Source organism: Pterocles gutturalis, unplaced genomic scaffold, assembly GCF_000699245.1.
Source record: "Pterocles gutturalis isolate BGI_N339 unplaced genomic scaffold, ASM69924v1 scaffold20148, whole genome shotgun sequence".
Taxonomy (NCBI): Eukaryota; Metazoa; Chordata; class Aves; order Pterocliformes; family Pteroclidae; genus Pterocles; species Pterocles gutturalis.
In genome coordinates, this window is record NW_010118581.1 from 20872 (window position 1) to 44475 (window position 23604).

The window sequence follows — 23604 nt, forward strand, 5'->3', positions numbered from 1 at the left end:
GATGAGAGTCCATTCTGCTCTTTGTACGTTCAAGGGGTAAAGCTCAAAACACTACAGCAACAAGACCTCACATAGACACAAACACCCTATGTGGTGGGTCCAGCTCTTTTGAAAATCATCTAAGCACCCAAAGCTCCATTTTTCGACAGAATCAGGGCTTTCATTTCTTCCGAAGCCTAAGAGATCGTCTGCTTTTTTTAAGCTTACAGCATGCATTAAGAATAGAATCTGCATGCAAGCTTTATTTTGAGAAAGTACCACTTATAATATCTTTTACTCTGTCCAGTTACTGAAACAGAGGAACATCTGTAAACATACTGGAATCAGTTTACTGTGGAAACAGAGATGATATTTTTATTACTTTGGTAAAAGATTGAGTTTAGAAATGGCACTTTCAGTAAATAAATATCGAGGTGATCTAGCAGCTAATTTTATTGTAAAACAAATATAAAATACAGTTTTTCCACATTTCAGTAATGAGTTAGAAACACAATGAATAAAGTTCATATTTACTGATTTGCATATGCAAAATATTGCTCAGCAAATATTCACCAAGTGCCAACAGTATGAGATGAAAAATCTTGAGCATTCTTAACGGCTAGGTGTGTTTTCCAGAGCTTCAAAGAATATAAACTTCTCCTTTCACACTTCCTACACATTCAGATGGTTTTAGTGTCCAACTGAATTAAAAATGTACAATAAAATAAAAAAGTTAACTTTTTCTAAGCCCCATTCAAAGCATCATCTACTGGTTCAAAAATTACCCTATTTTTTATGCAAAATGAGGGCACGGAATAATTTCCAAAAACTGCTCAGTGCATTTCAGATATATGCAGAGCCTGATAGAGTATGCTCTACATTAGGGTTAGAAATGCCTATAAACATTCAGTTTGTCACTGCACTGCTTTTCTTTCACAAAGGAAAATATTAAAGTTTATTTAATCAGATATTTGAGGAAACAAAAGCTGTTTAGTTGCATTTATACTATAATGGAGAAATCTCATCTTCCAATTTTTTTTTTTTGCCATATAACTAAAATGTCAGAAGGCTTATATTTTCTAATGCTACAATAAATTTAGCAACAGAAGTTTCACATTTTGATAATTTTTCTAGGTATATTCAGTACATACTTTGAAACATAAATGCTTATTTTTCTTACCTAGCTCTGTTTCTCTTCTGTCAACATTTTCACTGAGATTTTGACACTGTGTTTTTGAAATAACCGTTGTGTTTTCCACTAAGCATGGTAGTTTCTCTTTGAAAAGGGAACGTTCCTTGAAAGCTGAAGTCCATGTAGCTTGACCTCTCATTTGATTTACTCTTGAACAAGAGCCGAGGTCTAAAAAATTTAAGTATACTGGCGTTTTCTCAGCTTTTTTATCTGGGGTTGAAAGATCAAAGGATGACCTTCCACTTATGTTTACTAAATTTCCAGATGTTCTCATGGGTAAAGAGCATGATTCTTTCAGGTGACCCTCAGCAAACTTCCTTCCTGGAACTGTACTGTTCTGTGAGTCTCTTTTCTCTTTTAACAACATGTTATTTGTTGAATTATTAATCTCCAGAGAATGTCCATTTTTGATGGATTGTATCTGAATATCGTTATTAACTTTTGCACATGGAATTAGTTTATCTGTACTAATTCTATCTGTTGGGGTTTTTTTATGAACAATTATTTCAAGACCATCAGCCTTTACTGGAGATACGGCTTCAGTGTTCAAAGTACATGTGCTTGTATCATTCCCTGTGATTTCAGTACTGTCTTGTTCAGGTGGGTTGCTGTGCATGTCATCCACATTTATTTCTCTTTCTATTTTTGGAGGGCATACACAGAAAGTATCTAAGAGAGGCATCTTATCACTCTGTTCTTTTGTGGCATCATCATTGTTTGCATTATCAAAATAAAGGGTTGGTAGATTTTGAGCATCCGTTGCTGGAACGCCAGTAGTCCTCAGTGCACCGCTTCTGTTTATGTTCCTGGCATTGTCATTGTAATTTCTGTCTCCAGCATCTGTGTGTGTCTGTTTAAAAGGAAGTTTATGTAAACCACTCAGATGTAACAAGTTTTTTTCTGTTTTATGTAATCCATTACCTACATAATTGTTACTGTCCTGCAAGCTACATTTTTGGTATTCTGTTTGTGAATTTTCTTTGGTATGAGATAGGAGGCCAAAACTTAATTCCTTAGCTTGATGGTTATCTGTACTTCTTTCACACACAGCATTCTTCTCAGTGCAAAGAACCACTTCAGAATTGGTTTTGGGTGCTTCAGGAGTAAGGACAATTTTGTTGGGTTGTATGGTATTTGATTCTTTATCTGCCTTAGTACAAATTGATTCATCTGTAGTATTGCACAATTCCTGCTTGCTGGAGTTGGTCTCCTGACTTGCATTTTTCTTGTAGACACTTGCAATGTCAGTACTGTCTAAAAATACTTTTGTTTGTGTGTGGCATGCTGCCAATGGCTCAGTGCTGTCCTGTAGGTTTTGTTCTAAATTTGTATTGTTTTCCTCCAGTAACATTCTAGGTGTTGCTCCTAGATTTTCTGCTTCTTTGCACTCAGTGGCATGTATTTCCAAGGTCTGTCCTTGGGTAATTAAATCAGTATCTGTGCAGAGGGTATTCCTGGGAGAAGCCTCCCTTTGATTTTCTTCATAAGGGCTAGCAACATTAATTTCATCCTTAAAACTGTTTTCAAGAACTTGTAAATCTGTTAGAGTAAGTGTATTCTCTAGTTAGTGATGGATGACCCGGAGGTTAAGTAGTGCTTTATTTTTACAGTTTAAAACTTCCAAAGAGATAGATTCAAGATTAGTATTGATACTGATTTTTCTTATCTTACATTACACATACAAGTCTATCAAAAAGTTACTGAAGATAAATACTGTATTATGGTAACTTGCAAAATATTTATAAGCTGTTCAAACAGAAAACATACTAACATTCTGTAGATTTTAGATATGGCTTATAGTTGAAATATTTCCCAACTGGTATCTGTCAGCCTTATTATTGAAAAGGGCCCTTGTTATGAAATTATACCACATAATTAATCAACCATTGTGCATCTACATAAAGTTTAAGCTTCTGCTTACTACTGCAACTGTATTTGTCTTTATTTTTAAAAGTGGCAATTTTAGTTAAATGGATGACCAAACGAAACTGTTTAAGGGACTATGTTAATACCAAAGGAATATGCTAGGACTTGATGGTAGTGGCCCAGTGAGGAATAAGAAGCATTTCAATATCAGAAAGATGTTTTCTGAAAGATACAGTGGAAGGCTGTGGGCACTGATTCTTTAAAGCGGTCACTTTGCAGTTCATAAGCTTTTAAATTTGCACTTATCTTTGCTACATTTTAAAAACCAAGCATTAAAGACTAAGTATATATCCTTTAGGTGGCTTCAAAAAATTACTTACTGGAGTTACAAAGTGCTTTGTATTAAAAAGTATTACAGTTATCCACATGAACAGACCTTGATTATCCTGTGCAGCGCAATCCCTTTCTTTCTGCCTTTTTTTATTGTTTTATTTGAAAGGGATTTTTATTTTTTTTTTTATTCCTTGGTTTTGGTTCCAAACACTTCAATACGCATTATAGTTCTTCCTAACCCCTAGTCACTTCTTGAACTGGCATGCAGAAAGATTATTGCAACAGCTTGAGGGGGTTGCAGCACATGGAACTTACTTAATGGTCCAGGGCAGGCACTAGAATTACTGTGCTTTCATTCAGAGCTTTGTGAATTTATCATAGATTAGCTCTACTGACACCGAGAATTTTACTGTTGCTAGTACAAAAACATTTAATTCAGGATTAAAGCATTCTCTTGCATACACTGTATCTATAAACACTTATCCTTTCTTCAACAATACTACTTATCTCTGGTATCCAGGTAATGTTATTACTTTGTTCTAAAGAGTAGTCCATTGTGTTTTGTACTTCAGTTTCTTCTTCATGTCCAAAATTACAGTCTTTTTTCATTATAGATGCCATACACTCATTTTCTTTCTGAATAGCCTGTACTTCACTATCTTTTGAGTGTTCTTGACCACTCTAGCATAAGAAGGAACAAAAGATTACATATATTTTAATAATTTACTACAGTCAGTGTTTGGATTTAAAGTTCAGGACTTAGATTTAAAATTATTTTTACAGTTGTGGTGGAAACCAAAGACCATTCATTTGAAGTATACAAAGTTAAAGTAAATGGAGAAAAAAAAGCAGACTAACACCCTAGAAGAGTAGGAAAGAAATTAAGTCCTGCTATATTAAAGTCCACAGAGAAAAATTACACAGATTAACAGAATTTCTCAGAGGAAGGAACGTGTGTTGTACCTGTGCTGACTGGATCACTCCCTTTGTCTCGTGGGTAAATCGGTGACCTGCTCACTAATTACATACAGAAAAAAACCTCCACAATTGCTAATTACAGACAAACACGGGAATACACACACATATTAACACTATTTTTTTCTAACAAACCCCTTAGGATTTTTAACTTCATTTCATAGGTAAATGAGGCTTATGAATCTCCAGTTCCTGTCAATTAGTCCCTCATTCCCTCCCAATTGGCTTTTTAACCTGAATTTGAGTCAAATTAAACAGGATTAGAAGCCTGAATGTTGTGTCTACTTAAACTTTACATTGTTGGTCTACTACTGCAGCTGTATTTGACTTATTTTTGAAACTAGCATTCAATAAAGTTCTGTGAAAACCGGGAGCTTAATAGTGAAAGAACATCCTAATAAAAAAATAAAAAAAAAAAAAAGGAAAATATGCATCCTTTATCATCATCAGCTGTTTGGCAGCTGAAGGCAGAAGCACATGCTGGCTCTTGCCCTAAAGACAGGATATAAAAGTAGGTAGATGCGGGAGGGAGCAAGGGCATTGTTTAGTCCATAAAAGATGTGAGAAAAAGCTGGAGATACTTGGGTTGACTGGAGGTGTTGCACAAGGAAGGCTGGGATGTGGGAGGGAGTTACAAGAGCTGTGCTTGGGCATCGGACGTGTGGGGAGGACAAGAGTATATTGTAAAATGGAGGGAGGCACATAGACAACCCTGGTAAAAAATGGGATTATTGCAATGGTGGCGTAGTAGATTATGTACAGTACAAATCTGAAGGAAACAATTCTCTACAGGTCACAGAAACATCCTGATGCTCCCAGCTTTGCTGATTTGGGGGAGGGAGAAGTCATGGTGAATGGAGGAGGGTCCTGAAAATAGTTTTGCTCTGACAAATACTCCACCTTCAGTTTGAAGTTTCAGTTGAAATTTCTCTCTTTCTCATGTTTTATCATCATCTTCCCTGTCATTCTGATTTGCAAATTGTAAATATTACGTCTTCTTTGTTTTTGAAGTTTTTAATTAGTTAATTTTGCTTCTTGGCTAAATACAGCCTTGGCATTACATTTGCAAGCTTTTCTTTTCAAATACAAATACTACAGATTTCCTTTTTCTTTCATGAAAACTGTAATCCTTTCATAAACTCTTCTAGGAGCTGTTTCTTTAGACAGAAGCACCAAACACCACAATATAACTGCATGTTACTCTTTTGTACGGGTATAAAACAGCGACTGCAGTGGAACTTACCACATTTGTTGGTCTGGGCTGGATCTGAAACAAACATCATGAAGTGTTCTTAGAAAGGGAGAAAGGTTACATGATTCCTTTACAGATTCACAGATGGGTTGAATAAACCTAGTTTCCATTAACTTCAAATGGCTGCTCAGCCCTTCAAAACTATCTCCAAGATGCATAAACTAAAATGCCTACATATCAAAACTATCAAACCTGGATTTTATTTTTTCTCCTGTGACTTTGTAAAATCTAACTAAGCAACATGCATATACCTAAGATGACCATTCATTCAACAGAATATTTCATAATATGAAATTCAAAACCTTCTCAAAACCAGATCTCTCTGTACCTATACACACAAAAGAATTCCGATAACCCATTGCTAGGTGTAGCCCTTTTCTCTAATGGTGCACAGCTGTATTACAAATTATATTAAACTAAATGTGAAGCATGGTAAAATTAAACTAAATAGCAACTTGAGAGTGCAATGAGGTCTGCCATTGTACCTTTCTTTTAAAAAAGGCCTTTGTTTAATTACTATTCCACAGATGATCAGTATGAAGTTTACACAGATGCCCCACATGAAATAGTGAGCTATAATCACATATACATGCATTGTGAATCAACTGATTTTAAGTTCTTCCCAAATTCCAAAATATTATTACAGTTTGTAATTTTACTGACAATTCATAGACTAACTCTAAAAAAATAATCTTTTACAATCCCAGTGTCTTTCTGTTTTCCTAACATTGAAAGAGAAATCATATACATGCCATTATATGCAATGTATCCTCCTTTGAAGGATAATTCATTATTTGGATCTAAAAACTAAGAAAAAATTATAGAACCAATAGTCAACTGAACAACAGAATGCACAGGGAAAGCTTTTCTTATGGCTTATGACTCTTCCCATTTTTTCAATATTATAAAAAACTGGAATATAAAGTTGCAATCTAGTTTAAGTAAGGGATAACACATAGCTGCAGGGCTGCATGCTCTTCCTTTTGCTCCAAAGGACTATCTTCATGTGCTTAACCACTTGTTGACTTCTCGTATGTGCTCTGAATACAGAGCTAAACATGGATTTGGTTCAGCCAGTAATGCAAGCTCAATTCTAGTTCAACCTGCATGGCATAAAACAGTCTTTTACCTCCTGCCCTCATTACTTGTTGAGCATGCTATGCCTTTGATGTTTCTTAAGGATGCTAAGTGAAATAAAGGTTGGGGTTTTTTTTAAATTACAGCTGAAGAACTTAGATTATCTATATGTTGATAAAACAAATCTTCTGATCTGTCCCATGTTACAGAGGCTGAAATTACTTCCTCTGAGTAGAAGTGGACTTGCTTCCACATTTCCAGGGAGCTCATACACATATGAAGTCAATGGGTTTGCCACAGTATTTGAGAAACACCCATGCAAAATATGTAAGTGAAATAGGATTTAGTAAAGATAGATTATTTAAGATAACTGCTATCTATTATGTATAAATTTGTTAATGAAGTAACACCTCAAGTTTCTATGATCTAAGTGCCCCTCTGGATGAAAGGGGAACATTCACTGGGTACAGTAATTTTTAATGGCATCTTGGATCATTGATTACATCAGGTAAATTTTTAGGTTTAGCAATGTCAGAGGAAGATCAGTGGACATGACAGCCAGATTCTAAAAACTGTCATGTGTCCCATTCTCTAATATTTTTAGAAGAAATGGAAAGCACTGTAGCTATTACAGACACTTACCTGCAAATTTTCGACTTGCTCAGAATGCTGATTTCCCTGAGGAGGATGATAATCTTCAAGATGTGTATGAACTCCTTTAAGGGAATTCAGCTCATTTTTAATAGTGTCTAGTTCTCTCCTCATGTTTTCCTCCTGTAATAATTGAGGGTACACAGAGAACACAAACACAGATCTTCAGTGCATATTCAAATATGTAAAACAGTATTTTACAGGGGTATCAACAGCTTAGCAAATTAAAGTAAATCCTTAAAAAGTATAGATGCTAAGGAATTTCTTTGTACAAAGTAAGATAATTTTGAGCTCTTTCATTCAAACTAAAATTTTAACCACATTTCATTACAGATTATAACCTTTATTAATTTTTTTTCACCATTTACTTCAAGTAGCAATGCTCAAACAAGTGACGTGTATTTGTAGCTTTCTTCCTTTTTTTGGCTCAAAGATAGACATGCCAGTCAGCATTCATCCTCTGCCTTCGTCAAGAAACTACAACAGCAAATAATTGGCTTGGCACTTCACTTCTGTAAAAGCCTCAAGTATCCAATGCTTCCTCAGGGAATATGTAACAATTAAATTCTTGTATTTAGAACAAAAAGGATGGTCAAAAATACAAGTTGTAAAAAGAACAGAAGGGCAAGTTTATACAAATACCTTCATTTAATTTACAACTATTTCCAGACCAGGATAAAATGTTAATATTATCCATGATGACATTATAAGATATTAAGAGACCAAATTTCTAGGTAGCCATAGCAGAAATATGGAGAGAAAAAAAAAATTATCTCTAAAGAATAATTGCAAACATTCCTGAGAAATAATTCCCATGTCTATATAGGAAACTATGGTATAAGACTTCTCCTAGGAATCAGGGAGATCAAATCTTCTCAGGGCAGTGAGCATCACAACAGTTCAGTTATTTTGTGGTCTCATGGTTGCAGTCATCTCCATAGTGGTTACACTCAAAACAGTTAGCCTTAGACAACAGGATTACAAGGACACCTTCACATTACTTCCATACAGCTTCCCTGAGATCTGTCTAGCAAATTGAAAACCTTTCTCACAGTAGGTACCAGTTACGGAGAAATGAAAAAGACAGACTATTAAACAAATGCTGCTTAGTGTCCAGTTTCCACACACTAAACAGATCTTGTCTTATTGAAGAAGTACTTGTAAACGTGCATTTATTATTAATCCAGACAATTTTTACAGCTACAATATTTTGCTAAGTATTTTGGATTAAGCAATTACTGAAGTATTCTTTAAAAATAAGGTAGTAGAAAGAACAGCAAATATGGAAGACAACTTATTGTTTAGGTGTACACAAAGGTGCAGTCACTGACAGGACATACAGGTTTTTAACTTATCCCCTTTCACTCCACAGTCCGTGTTGAGTAATTCCTGTCAAATGAGGACCTCTGCTTTAATGCAAGCCTTCAGTATCTCACCCTGATTCAGTTTGAGGTTTTGGTTTGGGTTTTTGTCTGGGCATATGGCCCTTCAGAAGTACCTTTAGACTGCATCACTTCAGTCTCTGTGGGTTCACATTTATTTTTACTATATGACATTTTACTGATAGTTTTTTTCGGGGTGCCTAGAAATGCCAGTTTTCTCTGAGTAAATTGTGTAAAAAAATCGCAGATTTCCTGAAAAATACATTAAACTCATTGTAAATTTAAAACCATATCAGTAATGGCAAGTGTGTAAATCTGGAATATTTAACATGCTAAGTTCAAGGTAACACCTAATACCTTGGCTTTTGCTTTACAGAACTGGATGGAGTGCACTGACCTTCTAGAGCACAGAAGTCAACATTTCTCCTAAATCTACCTTTTAAAAATATTCATTTCTAGAACAGTCTGTATTACTGGAAAATAAATTGCTTGGTTTTATTGTATTATTTTGCAATATTTTCTTGGCTTTTAAGAATTACCTGAAATGCTTGATGACTATTTCAAAAACCTTTTAATACTCTAACATTTAATTTAATAAACCTACATCTTTTTTCCAAGTTCTTAGTGCCTTCTCATGCTCATTCTGAAGATTAAGGAACTTTTCTTCATTTTCCTTTGCCTTCTCCCTTTGCAGCTCATTATCTCTTTCAAGGGTCTGCAATAAAATTAATTATCCAAAAAATAATCAATACCACATTAATGAATTTTGATGTGTTTTATGTTGCTTGGACCTTTGCTTCTAACATGCTGGAAGTGCCATACAGATCAGTGATAATGTGCTATCTCAACAATAATTTTCATAAATTAACAGAAAGGTGCTTATAGTTTAACTAACAGGAAACAGGGGGAGGTTATGAAAAAGAAATGGCTATAAAAGGGTATAAAAACACTTGCCATTATTCAGTTTCACTGCATAAGTTTTAATGTGCTGAAAAAGTAATATGAAGTCCAGAGATGAGAAATATGAAATGTAGCACAGTCTAGACCCATTGCACTTAAAGAAAAAACTACTGTATACCCAAAGAAAATATGTTTATTTTTTGGTCAGTTTTTCTATCCTAAATTGTTTTTTAACCTATCTATACAAACTGTATAAACTTTAAATTCTAAAGCATATCTGTTGGAACATGAAGTATATGTCTGATTATCCTTTATTTTTATTAGGTCACTGAAATAGAATAGGAGTGCATTAAAACAACAGTAGTATTAAGTTTTATACTATCATAATTGTACTTGCAACATTTTTGGGTTAACTCAGCTTTATTGTGCTAAATTAAAGCAGTCTTGTATAAATCAAGAGTAACTTCACACCCATCTCAGGTACTGCTGGAATTTTTATCCTATCACAGTTTTATAGCAAACAATATGGAAGATAAAGAACTTACTGCATCCAATATTTACTATATAATGACACAAATATATTTGATAATGTAAACATAACTTTAATGCATGTAGCTATATGACCAGCTACATATTTATGACTTTGCTAAGCTTCTTTGAAACCTGAAGAATGTTAAAGACATGGAGGCAATACTCTAAAGTAATTCCTTTTTACTTAATCTTTTAATTTAATATGAGTCTATTTCTTGATTCACTTAGCATCAATTTTAAAATGCCCATGGTAATTTAGCTACCCTAAATACAAATACATTTTAAAAGGTATAACACTAGGAAACTTCAGACTGCCTTGCATTTTTATATGCATGGAAAAAATTGTGCATAAGAATATAATGGATCTCCTCTGACAGATTATATAATTAAAAGGATGAGACAATTCAACAATACATTATCTTAATAATTGCACTCTAATGCTGCACCTTTCATCCAGTTCTATAAACAAGGAGTCCAAGACCTCCTCTCTTTGATAAACCTGCTCTAACTCCAAGGATTCTTTTAATTGTGTCTCAAATGCAGCCTCCTCTGTGTCCTTGAAAGTTTAAGTATTCTGTCATCTCAAACCCCCCAAAAAAGTGGTAATTTTTTTGTGAGTATAAGAATAAAAATATTTCAATGAGACTGTACAATTCTTCCCTCCATTTTTCTATTATTCTGAAGAAACTCTTTTTCCTGATGAGCAAGGTCCACAAGTTCAACAGGGATGTAGGACAGAACATAGGAATAATACATGGCCTTCAGGCCCCATTCATCATATGGCGGTTCTAGAATCAATAAGGATGAAAGCAATAGCTCTCAAGTTGGCAGAAAAGTGGGTAGACCCTTCAAGTTCTATATTCAGCTCCCTATTTTATCAGTTCCATTTGTTGCTTTAAAAAAAAAAAAAAGAGACTGCAAAATAAACAGTTAACTGTCTCATTCCCTGGAATATCGCAGTAATTGCATCAAACTGTCAGCCAAACGATTAGCTATAAAAAGCAACAATATTTTATCAGTTCCATTTGTTGCTTTAAAAAAAAAAATGAGACTGCAAAATAAGCAGTTAACTGTGTCTCATTCCCTGGAATATCGCAGTAATTGCATCAAACTGTCAGCCAAACGATTAGCTATAAAAAGCAACAATATTTTATGACTACTGTTTAAACAGAGAGACAGACATTTCTGACAAATCAAAATAACCCCAGGAGTTAATATGGAAAGACCAAGAACATGTGACATTCACTTTTAACACAGCGTTGGATTTACATCATGCTGTTTAAGGGAATCACTGCATTTTATGCATGTATTTATTTGCTTTACAAAAAAGTACATCTAATAAAATATCTATCCACTTTTATGTTTCCAGATGTGATCTCTTGAAAGCTTATGGCTCATATGTGCTTCTATAACTGTTATGAATCCTTTCATTCCTATTCTTAACAATATCTTGGTTTTGCTAACACACAGAATGCTCTCACTAAACTCATCTGAGATAAAACTTAGCTGACCTTAAGTGCCACAGTGAAGACAAGGAAGAAATATTTACATCAAACTAAGTATTGATGAGTCCTCGTATAGTCAACAGAGCTTTCAAAGGTTGAATCAAGAGCCTCATATTAGTTATCCATGTCTTGTAACACCAACATGAAAATTATAAGAAACAAAAGTAATAAATTCATGTGATTTCAAAATTCAAACCCCAATATGTTCTGGTTTTACCCTCCAGAAGTGGCTGGTAAGAATGGCAACCATGATTTACTTTAGGGGGAGAACTAAAAGAGGGAAACCATAGACTGCGTTTCAAGGTTCATGCTGACAGTTAAGGAGCTGAGGGAGCAATGGAAGTGAGGTCAAAAGTTCTGAAAAGCATACAGATGTCTTTAACAGCCCTGGACTTAAAAAATACATAACAGATAGTAGCAGCTTGTCTAATCAAGAAAAATCTGACCTGATATTCTTCTTTCAGTGCATTTAATTCACTTTTCATCTTAACGTTCGTTTGGGTTATTCGCTGAAGCAGCTCCTGCACACATTGTAGAGAGCTGAGAATTTCCTTATTAATACAAACAAATTAGGATATATTGAATAAGATTTTGTTTCTGAAGCTTAAACATTGGATAATTTATGTCTTTTAGATTAACATGTTTATTTTTTATTGTGACAGTGTTTACAAAAGCATGTATATAGAAATGTATTCCAATGTCAATGCTGGGAAAGGGCTTGTAGGAAGAAATCAGAACAACTCCAGGTTTTTCTTGCCTTTTGCCTCGGAGAAGATAATATTATTATAACTTACAACATTACTTTTCAGATAATTTTCTTATAATTGAGATGAACAATCCATTGATACTTTAAACATACTCAAATCTGAATAAAATATATCAAATCCAACCCCATTGTGAGTTCAATTAATATAACTGAATAATTTAGTGGTACCATAAATGTGGAAAAATATGGAAAATCCCAGAAAAATTACATGACAGGCAAGTAATCACTTCAATTAATGGATCACTCTTATATGACATTATTCTGTATCTCCTGAATTCAATCCTAATAGAGGTGAACCAACATACATTAGCTTTGCATCATATGGTGCAAGTACACCATATTTTACTGTCACTATCTGAATTTTTGTGGTACCTTCATCAAAACTATATTGTTACTTCAAGAAGAATAAGTTCTAAAAAAAGAGCCATCCAAAATGAGTTGATTAAGGTGGTACAGATTTACAAACCCATGGGTGCTGCCATGAAGTTTGTTGCAGTCGGCTGAAAAAGTGGATGGAATGGAGACAGAAAGCAATTTTATATTAAAAAATACAAAAGACATTTCCAAAGATTCAAAGACAGAGGGAATGATCTAGCCAAGCTGATCCCTACTCTCTAAACACCAGAGAGCAGTTAATAAGAGACCACCTGCACAGGAAAAAAAACTGAGTTTCAGGAAGAAGACAGTCTTAAATATGCTCAGTTGCTTCAAAATATATTGAGAAAGAAATGTATTATTAAAACAAAGTACTTTCATGTACTTACAAAGAGCTTTCAAGTTTAACTGCTTTTACTTCTATCATATACACAGATACTGCTGTCTACTGAAAATAAAAATAATTATTTTGGGTGTACTCTCATTCCTTTTTCATACATTTATGCTCTCATGCAGAGAGAAATAATATTTTTGCACTGAAGCTTAACTTCTCTTTATATCAGTTTTACATCTAGAAAACTGAACCCCAGAGAAGGGGAATGGCTTCCCCAGTGTCATCTAACAGGTCGGTAGCAGAGTTGGCGATGTCTTTTAAAGCCAGTACAGTGTTCACTCAACTAGACAAGATTGCTTCTCTGCATACAGTTCAGTGTAAATCAGCTATAATTTTGATAATATATTCAGCCTTAATCCAAGAGCCACTGAAGCAAACACCTTCAGTTAATCCAGATAGTGAATTTGTAGCTCTCTAGAATATAGAAATCCAGGTCTTCTAACCCAGGTTCTTGGAGAAAACATGAAATTAATCTTGATATTAGAGCCTTCCCCAGATTTATACCAAAACCCTCCGCATATTAAAAACCAACCAACCCACCAAACACTAGCAATTCACACAGAAGAAAACAGAGAAACAAAACAGAGTTCTTCTCTTAGATAATACATATCAAATACGCATATGAATTATGCTACAAGCATCTCCACATAAATGTTTTTAGTGCTTTCAGGGCTGTGGGAGTAATGAAGTCTGAGCATCTCTCATTTTTCCCTATGCTTATTGGCAAATATTTTTAGAAAGCAAACTCAAAACGCAAACAGGCTGTTACAGATTGGAAGAGTACTGCTGGATTAGCCTTCAATGAATGCTCAGGGGGTATACAAGCAAGCTACTGCTTTTGTCCCTCCCTGAGAACAAGAATTATACATTTCTCTTTACATGCTTGGTTTAATGAACTGTAGAATGAAAATCCTGCAACTGTTAAGGAAAAAAAAAAAAAAAAGCAGCCCTTTTTACACGTAATATTGTGCAAAGCCATGTATTATGCTCTTATTAAAGGGAACATAACTTTCTTGCTGTGTTTGAGACTTGAGTCCATGTACCTTGGTTTGAATATCAGGATTTGCTCTGGAACATACCTGAGTTTGTGATAGAAGACAGTCTTAACTCTGCTCAGCTATGTATAGGTGTAGCTTAATATTCTAAATTTATATGTTCTGTATGAATGGAACACCATGTCCTTTTCATACGATTGACACAATTACAATTTTACCTGCTTTGAATACCAGCAGTATTATAGGAAACTGTTGGCAACCAGAAAGCAGAGCAGAAGCATGTTATGCAAACCTTATTGTGTATTTGTACCAAACCGATATGTAAACAGCTATTTCATAGGTATACCAAATTTCTCCCATCTGAACTCCAAAGTTAAGACTTGGAATAAAGTATCAAACAATGTACTTTGTTTTGCTAATATACCTTCTAAAAACTGAGGAGTAAGAACGCATTTATGTTAGTAATAAAATATTTCTGAAGAGTAAACAAGTTAATTTAATTTAATAGCTTAATATAATAATTTAAGAAACTTAAGAATATATGTGCTTTATTTCATGTTTAAGTGATTTTTGAAAAGCAAAGTGGTATTAACAACTCACCAACTTTTCTTCTTTAATGTGAGTGTTTTCTTCTTGAACTTTTTTACTAACTGCTGTCTCCTTAAAAAAGTGCATGAAGAACAGTAAAAGGCATTAAAATTACTGTCTATTTTCTTTAATAATATTGTACTAATGTGATATTGTGAATCATCATGAGGCTATTTAAAAAACTTAAATTATTTTGAAATATCTTCTTATCCATATTTTTTACTATAAAATTATACATATATTCATAGCATATTTACTTCCCTAGAAAAGGTCATTCTGGAAATAGTTTGTATATTGTATATGCAGTTAGTAGAGAGGAATTGCTCATCTATATACATCAGAGAGATCATTGCCATGTTTGCTGAACGAAGAACAGAAAATATTCACCAAAAATTTAATTTGTTTAAATTCCAAAATACCATTCTGAATTTTTGTTGCAGTTCTTGAAACTGTTTTTCCTTTGCTGCAAGATTGATGTTTTCTTCTCCCACCCTGTACTGAGATGTGACCTTGGACCTTATCAAGTCTGTAGTTACTTTCTTCAGTTCCTTAACACAGGAAACATGTATAAATAGTTCATCCGCTATAGGCATTGCAATTCAAAACAAAGACAAATCTTTTAAATTGTCCTGAGTCATGCCCTACTTTTAAATAATGTATGGAAACAACGGAATAATTTAGAGGAACTGAAATTCATACGACTGACTTGCTAAACTTTAAATTTGTCACACATGGCTAAAAGTTTATTTTCAGCGGTAAAATGTTATTGTGCTAATTTTACTCTATTTGAAGTATTTATGAGACTTAGGTATTTTGTTATTTTCTCTTCCAAGAAGTGTATTAGAAGTGGACATGGAGTTGGTTTTGGTAAAACCTCCTACACTGAGATATACAATAGGAATAAAGTACCTATTATAACTACTGCGTATGTTCCTGGGAATCAGGAGGAAAAAAAAGGAAGAACAGTGACTATCTGGTAAAAACAGGAACTGGCTATAAATTTGGAGGATCTTTGCTTTTCCTGAAACATTAATTACTTAATCTCAAGAGAATTCTAAATTAATTTTATATTAGAGGCTTCTACATGATTTTCCATCTAAAACATGCCTTTGATTTTATAGTCTTTATAATCTTTTAAATATCCTGCTTTTTTTTTTTTTTTTTTGGTATCTGTTTTCTAACCAGTTTATTCCAAGGTCCTAGTGCAGCAAATAAACAGCAAACGCTTTGATCTCATTAAACTACAACTTATAGTTCCTGGAGTCGTAAATATTGTGCCCTGTTCTCCCCCACCCCTCCCATTCTGGTACAAGGTAGTCTGTTTAATATCGCTCTCTCCTTGAGCACTCTGACGTTTACTCAGACAAATAGCAGAGGTTATGAATGCTGTTCACAGATAGTATCAAGAATTCTTCATGATGCCATAGTGGTGAACAAAGCATTCAGAACGGTAATAGTTTTATCTAACAACTAAGTTTGGTCTGTTTAACTTTTCTTCACAAAACTGGAATTCCATCTTATCACACACCAATGGTTTAACCGTTCTGGACAAAATCATATAACAGTACAAAAGAAAAAGGGAAGATTACGTTATAGCTGAAATTCACAAATTTTTATGGAAAATATAAGTATAGGTAAATATATATAGGCAATTTTTTTTTTTTGCTAGAGGCTTTATTTCTCACATATTTTATCCATTTAAAAAAATCTAAAATTATCTAGTAAATACTGAGTGTAATTGCAGAATAAATTCTAGAACCCAAAGACAGCAATTCTTTAGAATTGTGATATTCTGTGAGCTAGTAAGACTTTTTACATCATTTGCAGTAAAAACATATACTAATTGTCGTGGTTTTACTAGAGGGCTCTGTAATGAAATATACAAGGAGAGTTCCTACATTTAGTTGTCAGAAGGCACAAGCACTTTTAACTTTGTAAAAGTGAAAAGGAGCACTGTGCCAGTCTTTACAGAGAGCTAGGGGAACGGTATAAAGAATACAGCTAACAGGTTGTGGGCTACTCAAGCAGGTGCAAAAGCAAACTGTGGATCTGATACTATAAATTTTCCAAAATTCAGAGTTTGTGTGCAGAAAAATCTTACTACTATTTTGTCACAGGGAGAGAGCAAGTTGTACTAAGTAAATCATGCCCTTGAGGTACAAAAGATGACTGGATTTTCTTCTTTGTCTATAGCAGGTGAATGTGTATAGTCCATCTGGAACCAAACCCAGATCTGCTAATAGAACAAAGTTGTCGGCAGGAAAAACCAAAACCAACAAACAACCAAAAACCAATACAAACCCAAAAAGAACCAACATAAACCAGATCACAAAAAATAATGGGAAAGTTTTCCATGGTGAGTGAAAGCACAAGCTATGTAGGTGTTAATATAACTTTATACATACATATGTATATTTTCTTGTACTCTGAAATTTAAAAAAATTCACCAGTGGTTTTTAACTTATTTTTCTAGTAGGTTTCTGTCACTAATAAGATCACTAGTAGTACTCAGAACCCTATAACTTCAATTGAATCTTGAAAATAATTTTATCAGTTTTGGGGGAATGCTCAGAAAGAGCGATAAGGCTTTAAACCCATTCCTTTGATGTGTTGCTAGCCGCCAATGCTTAAGGACATGGTTTCAGAAACATGTCAAGCCAGCATAAGTCAAGAGTGTCACAAAAGTAGCAGTCCTCCTCGTTAAATGTATTTTCCTTTCGCCAGTTGATCCAAGCTAAAAGTTCCTCCCTTTTTCTGGTAAAATGTAGTTTTGATCAATACAAAATTTTCATTCTGCTTTCCCTCAAGGCCACACAAATACATGTCCCAGCACGAAGAGGTGCTATGGGACTGGAAAAGCAGCCAGCACAGGCAGATGTAACCACTTCCCAAGACAGTGTTGATACCTTATGCAAACTTCAACTGTATCCAAAATTACAACTATATCTTTTTGCTCTCTTCCTAGATTGGTGCAACCTTCTTGTAATCTTTCAGGCCTTGAGCATCATAGCTGTTTTTTAAGCCAAAGAATAAAAGAAACCTTTTACTTGGCCAGGTTTCAATGCAACCATTTTCAAAGAGGTTGAAAAGAATCCTACCATATTGAATATCTAAACATTCAAATCCTAAGATAAATGTTACTGAAAAGGGAATTATGCCACAGGAACTGGACGTGTAAGCAGGCAATGTCAAGAGAAAACTACAACCTCTCTAAATAGTATTTCTTTCCACACATCCCAGAAGACTAAACCTGTGTGGAATGGACTTCAATTTAACCCAGGTTTTACTGTTGAACATATTTAACATCTCCATCACATGCTTGCAATTTCATTAAAACTGGAGATTAGTTTATTTTTATCCATAAATGTTGAATAGCGTTCACTAACACCATATTCCCATTAAGAACAAATGTGTGAGATCATCCTGTTCAGAGTCAAAGTAATGGCTGTGATAAGAGCTGACAGCCAAATTAAGGTTTTAGTACTATGGACAGACGTTCACAACTTTTATTTATAAAACTTGTTTTACAAATAAACAAACCTCCACTTTTTTTTTTTTTTTTTTTTTTTTTTGAATAAGATATTGCCACAGCAAAGTGTGGAAGCACTAGATGAATAGAACAGAACAGGATCATCAAATACAAAACAACCAATAAGAAATTCAGAAATAACCAGGATAAAAGCAATTCCGGGTGAACTGAGGAAGCCAGATTAAGTTTCCGCTGGCCTCTTCTTTTGCTTATTTAACAGTATTTTATTTAAAATTCATCACCCATGACCTTAAGAATCAAGAGTACAGCTGAAAAAAAATAGATCAAGCAATTGATTCCTGGAGTACATAAGTCATTATCAGTGTATCTCAGACACCTCTGTTACTCACAAATTTCACTATGTAAAATTTTCTTAAACATTTTTATTTTCTTACCTCTCAAATTACTTACCCTCGGAGAATTCTAAGTAATGAATTATTCTTGGTTTCTTAATCGAAAGCAACAAATCTAATTTACTGTCATGCTTAAAAGTTTCTCAAACTCTTAAGTTTTTATATTTACAACATATTACAATAAAGATATGCTGTATTTTAGATGAATTTTCCTCTTTTTTTTCCCACATACAAATTACAATTCTGTTAAGAAAAGGATTATGCAGTTGAAGGTTCACTTCTAAACTAAATGCACACAAGACAAAGTTGTCCTCAGACCTTCATGGCTACGACAACATTAGCATTCTAACAAATACAGTTATCTATAGAGGAAAGTTATCACCAGACAACTTCCAATATTTTTCTGTTGCTCTTCCATCCACCAAATATCTTAGATAAATACATATAATTATGTACATATATAATATACAAATACATATATGTAACTTATCATTTGAATTATATAGCTAATAAACATTTCTAGATGCCATAAAACCTAACTATGATTTAGAAATTAATTTGAGAATTTTTACACTGTTCTGCTTTACTTTGTGTTTCTCAGTCTGTTTTTATGACGGCAGCAGTTCTGCAATCTTGATCAAACAGTCACTTCAAAACTTGATTTTTTTGATACTGAGGTTTGCCTTGTCATATTCAAGTATGTAACTAAACAATTCTAGATTGAATTAATGATTAATCTTTACTGTGGCTAAAATATCTTAATGTAATAAATATAAAAATTAAATAAGGCACTAGAGAAGGTAAGACTGAAAGAAATTAAAAAGCCTTAAACTGTCTCTATTTCAAAATAAAATTTAATTTTATCAAGCTTCCAGAGGCATCAGACTCCAAAGAACCTTAACAATAAGAGGCTGCGTGCTCTTAAGAACAAAAACCAACACTAGATTCAGGGAGAGTACTTCTGTACCTTCAAATCTCATTTTTCAGGCAAACAAAGGCCATTGCTGGTAAATACCTAATTTTTGATCAATTTAACCCAAATATAAAATGGTCATAGTCCCTTCTCCTCATTTACAAATTATGTCCCCCGAGAACTGAAAGAAGGTGGATCTAGATTAGGTATTAGGAAGAAATTTTTCACTGTGAGGGTGGTGAGACGGTGGCCCAGGTTGCCCAGAGAAGCTGTGGATGCCCCATCCCTGGAGGGGTTCAAGGCCAGGCTGGATGGGGCCCTGGGCAGGCTGCTCTAGTGGCTGGCAACCCTGCCCACAATCGGGGGGTTGAAACTAGATGATCTTTAAGGTCCTTTTCAACCCAGGCCATTCTATGATTCTATGAATTTTTATTTCAGTCGATCCCTTTGCTCTCCTCCTATCAGCACTTAAGAAACAACTCAAAGGGAAAAGAGAACTTTCTTCTTCCCCCTGTTACATATGTTCAAGAGTGCAACTCAAAAACATACCTATCAAATAGTTTCAGAATAGACAAGGGCAGAGAAGAGTTTAAAGGCTAGACAACTTCTTTGTCCATAGCATCACTATTAGCTAACGTCTCAGTTGCCCTGTCACAAAACTCTGCCGTTTCTGATGGAGACTCAGTTACACTTTTTATCCTACGTTCAAGCTACCAGCTTGCTTCTATGCCAACTACCCTTTGTGTTCTCTCTCTTTCACTCAACTGAAAACACCATTGCTGTCTTTCCATATCAGATGGGAGAAGCAATGACAACACAGCACAGGAGGAAGAGAGGTTGCTGATAATTAGCAAGAAACAAGTAGTATGCTGTAGAGGTAAATAAAAATTCACAAGTTACAGGAACTATTCAGAACTGCTCAAATTTTAGTTGGCATTCATCCGAAGTATCTGTGCATAACAGGGGAGCATAACACTAATTTAGCTATTAGTCACAGAATGCAGAACAGTTCTGCTGCTTGTCTACTACTTCTATTAATACTACAGCAGCTTCTAGAAGTCCCAAAGAATCCCACTTATACATTTAGAAATCCATACTATACTTACTTCCTTCAGATTACTTATTTCGGTCTCTTGCCTTTTATTCACTGATGTTAGTTTCTTATTGAGCTGTATTGCTTCCTGTACTTTAAACAAAAGTTAAAGCACGTTAATTTATACTTTCATATTTGAATGAATATTTGATTTATAACTACAATGCATGTATATATGATTTATAAAATAATTAAACATCTTTGTGGAAAGGAGACTAAGACTGAAAATATGACTCAACTACTTTTTCTGTATAGTGTGATACTACACTGGAGGATTACACCTGGCAGTACCAGTTGCTCTACACTTCAAACAATGAGTTAAGACTTTTCTGTATGTTGGTTTGCTTTTTTAATTGTAATTTAATTTTTAGTGTCATTTGATGTAACTTCATTTGCATCACTTCTCCATTAATGTTTAGTCTTTGTTTTGTTTTTTAACTAAGGCTTTGCTTTTAATTTTCTGATGAGTTTAATTATTTTCAGAGGAACATAGAACATAATGAACCAAAGACCATTCGAATGATTGAGTTAACAGATGTACAGAGTTATATGCATATAGGACATGGAAGACAGCAAACAGTAGAGGATAATGGAGAGGAAAATGCTAAGAAAGAACCTCTGTCCCTTTCGAAAGGGAAGGGATTTTCTCTTAGACTTTATACAGGCCAAGATACCACAACTACTTCTCCCTTTCCTTAAAAAATAAATAATTCTTATTTATGTCCTGTGTATATGTTTACTTGGATGAAAACTGCAGGCACACAAAACAATATACAAGTGCATACACTGTGATGTTTGCATAGAAGTTTATCACTTTGTTATGGAAAAAAGGATTTCTCTCTCAAATTAACAGGTAGAGAAACTAATTAAATGAGGTATTTTTATTACTTAAGGTTATCAGATTTATTATTCTCAGATAAAAATTATACATTTATATAAAATAAAACTATGTGGAATAATATTTTTGTGTGTTAGTAGATTCACAAATAATTTTCTTATGTTCCCACATATGAGTGGGGATAAAGTACTGATTTATAAAGCTTGAATAGCCATATAGTCAGAATCTACGTAACAATAACTACATAAAATCACTCATACTGCCCTATTTATTTACTGAAAGGGTTTTAAGTCTTTTTGTTTCTGTGCAACAAAATAATTTTTTAAAAATTTTATTAATGTTTTCTGAAAGAAACACTGAGGAAGATACTGAGATACAGTAATTGTCAGTTGGTGTATTTGATGCTTGGCACATGGAAGCTGCCATTTTTTTGAATTGTCAGGTGTCTCCAACTCAGTATTGTCAAAACACAGCAAAAACAAATGCTGGAGGACATTAAAGACATACATACCACTGTGCTCCAGTTTTCCATGAACACCTTTTATGATTCCAAACTGACATGCAATAGTAGCATAACACCTCTCAGCTTCGTTCAGTTTCTTATGATGCTCCTCTTTTGCTGTTAAGTGCATCTGTAATTTTTGATCCTGTTAGAAACATAAGTGAAGCAACTACTTAATGATAATAACAAGCATGTATAAATCTCTCCAAATGCTGGTTATCATAATAGCATAAATGCAAAATCATTCCCAGAATATCTCAGGTGTCTATTTCATGTCTAATGATCAGTTCCCATTTCCAGATAGGACCTCATTCCAAAGACCTTCACCTGTGTGTTAGATTATTTAAAAAGCACTTTAACATATTTTCACATGTTGTACCTTATATTTAGGAGAACTTCTATGTAGATGTCTGGAGACCTGTATTAGCTGTTTTTAAACCCTGATTTCAAGTTTTCCTTTGTTATGTGGCTGAAACATGTTATTTAATCTGCCACTGTCCTGTGAGCACAGCCCAACATGCTAATGCTGCCTGTGGTTTCTACTTGTCCTCCTGCACTACCACTCAGTACAGCATTGCATTCTCTCATCCCTTGGCTGGAGGGTGTCCATGCAGATTAATGCAGTAGCCACCCCACATCACCTGTTCAGTACCTGACCATGTCTTTGGCTGCAGATTCAAAACAATGCAGTGGCTTCAGCAGCTATGTTTGTTCCTCCTTGCCCTGGCTGCTTATTTGTCCCTCCTGGAGTATTAAACCAAGTATACTGTCCTCTCAGGTTGCAGTAACACAACAAAATACACTGCCCATTTAAAAATTCGAGACTGCATAAATCACAGCCCCCACGAGCCGTTGTCCCAGCACCTTTATAGAGGAGCACAGGGCAGAAACGAGTGAGTGGCTGGAGACAGGTAAGAGTAGGAGCTCCTTAAACTTTGGCAACAGTGCTACTGTCTGCATCATGAAAACAGGGCTTATATACATTTACTGTCACCTGTTACGTAACAGAAACAATCTATTACGCAAACTGTTCAGTCTTCTTTGTAAAGCCATTAGTAAAAGTACCGTCTTTTATCGTCTTAAACACTTCTGAGCAAAACATGGGTTTAATCAACAAGCAAGACTTTTTAAGCGCTATTGTAATACAAACTCAAACAAAAATATTGGTTTTTTTTCAATATAACATTGTTCAAAGTGTAGGGCCACTATGATAATCACGGGATTGAGCACCTGACTTGTGAGGAGAGGCTAAGGGAGCTGGGACTGTTCAGCCTGGAGAAGAGGAGACTCAGAGGGAACTTATCAATGTGTATAAATACTGGGTGGGGGGGCAAGGAAATAAAGAAGATACAGACAGACTCCTCTTAGTGGCATCCACTGACACAAAGTAAAAGACAGGAAATTTCATTTAAACTTGAAAAATGAAAATATATATTGATTGAAAATACATACTCACAGAAAACTATTCAGTGACACATGCCACTGATTTGTTTTGTTATTTGTTATCCTTTCATTCATATGCACTAAGTTTTTTGTGTTCCTCTTTATACTGTATTTTTTTAATAGCTTTGTAGGCACTATTTGGTCAATTTTTAAATTAATTTTCTCTGAAGAC

At 34.4% G+C, this 23604-nt stretch overlaps 1 protein-coding gene across 1 annotated transcript in view; it reads right to left on the bottom strand.

Moving 5' to 3' along the window:
- The window catches only part of CCDC73 (coiled-coil domain containing 73), a 50971-nt gene that overhangs the window by 5350 nt on the left and 22017 nt on the right, over positions 1–23604 (bottom strand). The window contains exons 7-15 of the mRNA XM_010076286.1: positions 21999–22134; positions 20663–20742; positions 15181–15309; positions 14774–14833; positions 12090–12194; positions 9312–9422; positions 7317–7448; positions 3904–4051; positions 1160–2710 (exon numbers count right to left, since the gene is read on the bottom strand). Of these exons, the coding sequence (XP_010074588.1) occupies positions 1160–2710; positions 3904–4051; positions 7317–7448; positions 9312–9422; positions 12090–12194; positions 14774–14833; positions 15181–15309; positions 20663–20742; positions 21999–22134 (2452 nt within the window). The remainder of the gene's footprint in view (positions 1–1159; positions 2711–3903; positions 4052–7316; positions 7449–9311; positions 9423–12089; positions 12195–14773; positions 14834–15180; positions 15310–20662; positions 20743–21998; positions 22135–23604) is intronic.